At 35.4% G+C, this 2,358-nt stretch overlaps 1 protein-coding gene across 2 annotated transcripts in view; it reads left to right on the top strand.

The window, feature by feature from the left end:
* loxl2b (lysyl oxidase-like 2b) overlaps positions 1–2,069 on the top strand; it is a 45,033-nt gene extending 42,964 nt beyond the window's left edge. For both annotated transcript variants that reach the window (XM_051664918.1, XM_051664921.1), the window contains one exon: positions 543–2,069. In XM_051664918.1, coding sequence (XP_051520878.1) covers positions 543–613 — 71 coding nt within the window. In that variant the 3' untranslated portion in view covers positions 614–2,069. The remainder of the gene's footprint in view (positions 1–542) is intronic.
* The last annotated feature ends 289 nt before the right edge of the window (positions 2,070–2,358 follow it).

Genomic DNA, 2,358 nt, shown 5'->3' on the forward strand with positions numbered 1-2,358 from the left:
AATGTTGTCGATTGAGGTTTACTTGTATTGGACCTGGAACATTCCTTTAAAGGGACTTTGCCAGAAGTCACTTTCTTCTTTCCTTTTTTTTCTTCTTTTTCTTTTTTTCAAGGAATACTTTGTTAATCGTGGCTGTTTATTACTATATGTTTTCTAGTATGAATTTATATTATCATAAATGTATGTTTAATTTAATGTTGTCACCCTAATCCTAATTTACCCTATTTGAATGTCACCCTAGCTATCAAGTGGGATTATTTATTTCATTAAATACATAATAATAAAAGATATCATCTAATTGTTATATATTTAAAGTATTTTCCACTTTAAATGGCTTCAATGTAGTTAGCTACTTTTTGTTAATAAATTAAAGTGGATCTAACTACCTTTTTAAAAGTGTAGCTTGAATGTAGTTTAATTATTTTAAGTTATGAGTAGCTTGTAAAACTACGGTTTATAGCTTTCCTAACACTGACTGCATGGCACGTCATGCTTAGCATCCTCTATAGTAAGAGAGACCATGATTCTGTGTATCTTTGTAGGGGGCTCCTTTAGTGCAGAGACAGAAGACAATTTCCCAGGCCTGCTCAACAACCAGGTGACCCACAGGTAAAACAAACAGGGGTGCTGAGAAACATCCAGAAATCCTGGCCAACCAGTGAGATTACCAAGAGGCCTGAACCACTACACCTATCTAGAGAACCTTTCATCTCTCAGCAGTAATTCAGTGGTGCTACTTCAACTGTGCTCAAAGCCAGCACTGTCCTGTACTGTCCTGACTGATCATCAGTTTTTCAATCAATAACTCAAATTTGAGACAGCCCTGCTGAAAAGGCCAGCATCGCTGGTCACCAGCAAATGTTGTGTTTTGGGAACTGGTCCCTAGCATATATGAACCAGTATGGACCAACATGAAAATTCATGCTGGTTTAAGCTGGTCTTTTCAGCAGGGGAGTAAATGACTCTGAAAACAGCTCTTTGGCTCAGATTAACAGACTGAAAAGGTGTTTTTCCGTGGCACCACTGAGCTGGTAACGATTCTGAAACTTCCTTCAAACCTCATGTTTGCTGCTGGTGTCGAGGATGAAACTGTGGATATACTCAAGTGACCTCACATCAGACATGAAAGGAACTCTGGTGCACTTTTTTTTAACTTGAAAGGACTTGTGGTTTAGGTCATTTTGTAAGTGTTTTGATAAAGTGATAGGACTTAATATTACATGAAACTACAGAAAAATAAAGGCATGAAGAGACCATCTCCTTCTTTTCTTTGTGTCTTACGCATTTCAGCTTTATACTTTGGCATTCTGAAAACCAGGTTGATTTTATTATTATTATTATTATTATTAATGTTTTTTTTTTTTGTTTTTTTTTTGCTTATAGAGAATATTATTGGTTGTTATTTAAGTGCCTTATAGTTTTGTAGTTAAAAACAAATCTGATACAGTGGAACATTAAAAATATATGAGCCCTACAATATTTTCAACCAATGTCCTATTTCATCTCTATTGTTAGAAATTATATTTTGTTATATTATTGCTTTTCAGTATTGCCAGCAACAGTCTTCACTCAGAGGAGAATCCTTAAATACCACCGATCAGATTGAAAATTTATTGTAGCATACCAGTAGTAGATGACCCTGTGCAAGCTCTTCTATTTTCATTTTCTTGTATTGCCTTGTTATTTTTAAGTCGACTTATGGTCAGTTATTGTGGACAATTGTTATGAATTATTTATGCCCTCCATTCTGTAACTCGTATGAAGCTGACTGGAAGCAACATCACAAGCAAGCCTTTCCAACCATTTGTGAAAGAGCATTCTTAGTATTTCGTCATACAAGTATTAAATAACTTATTTTAAGACAGGGATTTCAAATGCTATTTCCACATTTCTTGGTTTTTCAGTGTGGAATGACTTTCACGTGTTGGTCTGTCAATGGTGCTAAAATCATGTTATCCTCTGTTTTTTTGAGGGAACATATCAGCTTATTTTATATTATGCTTACTTGAATGGATGTAAAAATCATGGATGTATGCAATGTAGCGTAATAAATATCTGGCAAAGAAAAACAACGGATATTTCAAATATATTCCTACGTTCATGGTGTTTTGCAGTGTGAAGATGTCTTTCTTCTACATTGCACCCTCCTGTGGTGCATTGTAATATTGCGAACACATTTTAGCTGCTACACACTCTGAATGCACTAGAGGGTCCTCGAGGAACTAAAAGATAAGTGGCCTTTCAAATCCTGAAGAAAAGGCCTAAAGTAATGAAGATCAAGGTTATGTGCTGAATGCTGTACATGCAACTCTTACTGTTTTTGCAGTGTGTATATTGTGCACAGCATACACATTTTCT

The sequence above is a fragment of the Myxocyprinus asiaticus genome, chromosome 3, assembly GCF_019703515.2.
Source record: "Myxocyprinus asiaticus isolate MX2 ecotype Aquarium Trade chromosome 3, UBuf_Myxa_2, whole genome shotgun sequence".
Lineage (NCBI taxonomy): Eukaryota > Metazoa > Chordata > Actinopteri > Cypriniformes > Catostomidae > Myxocyprinus > Myxocyprinus asiaticus.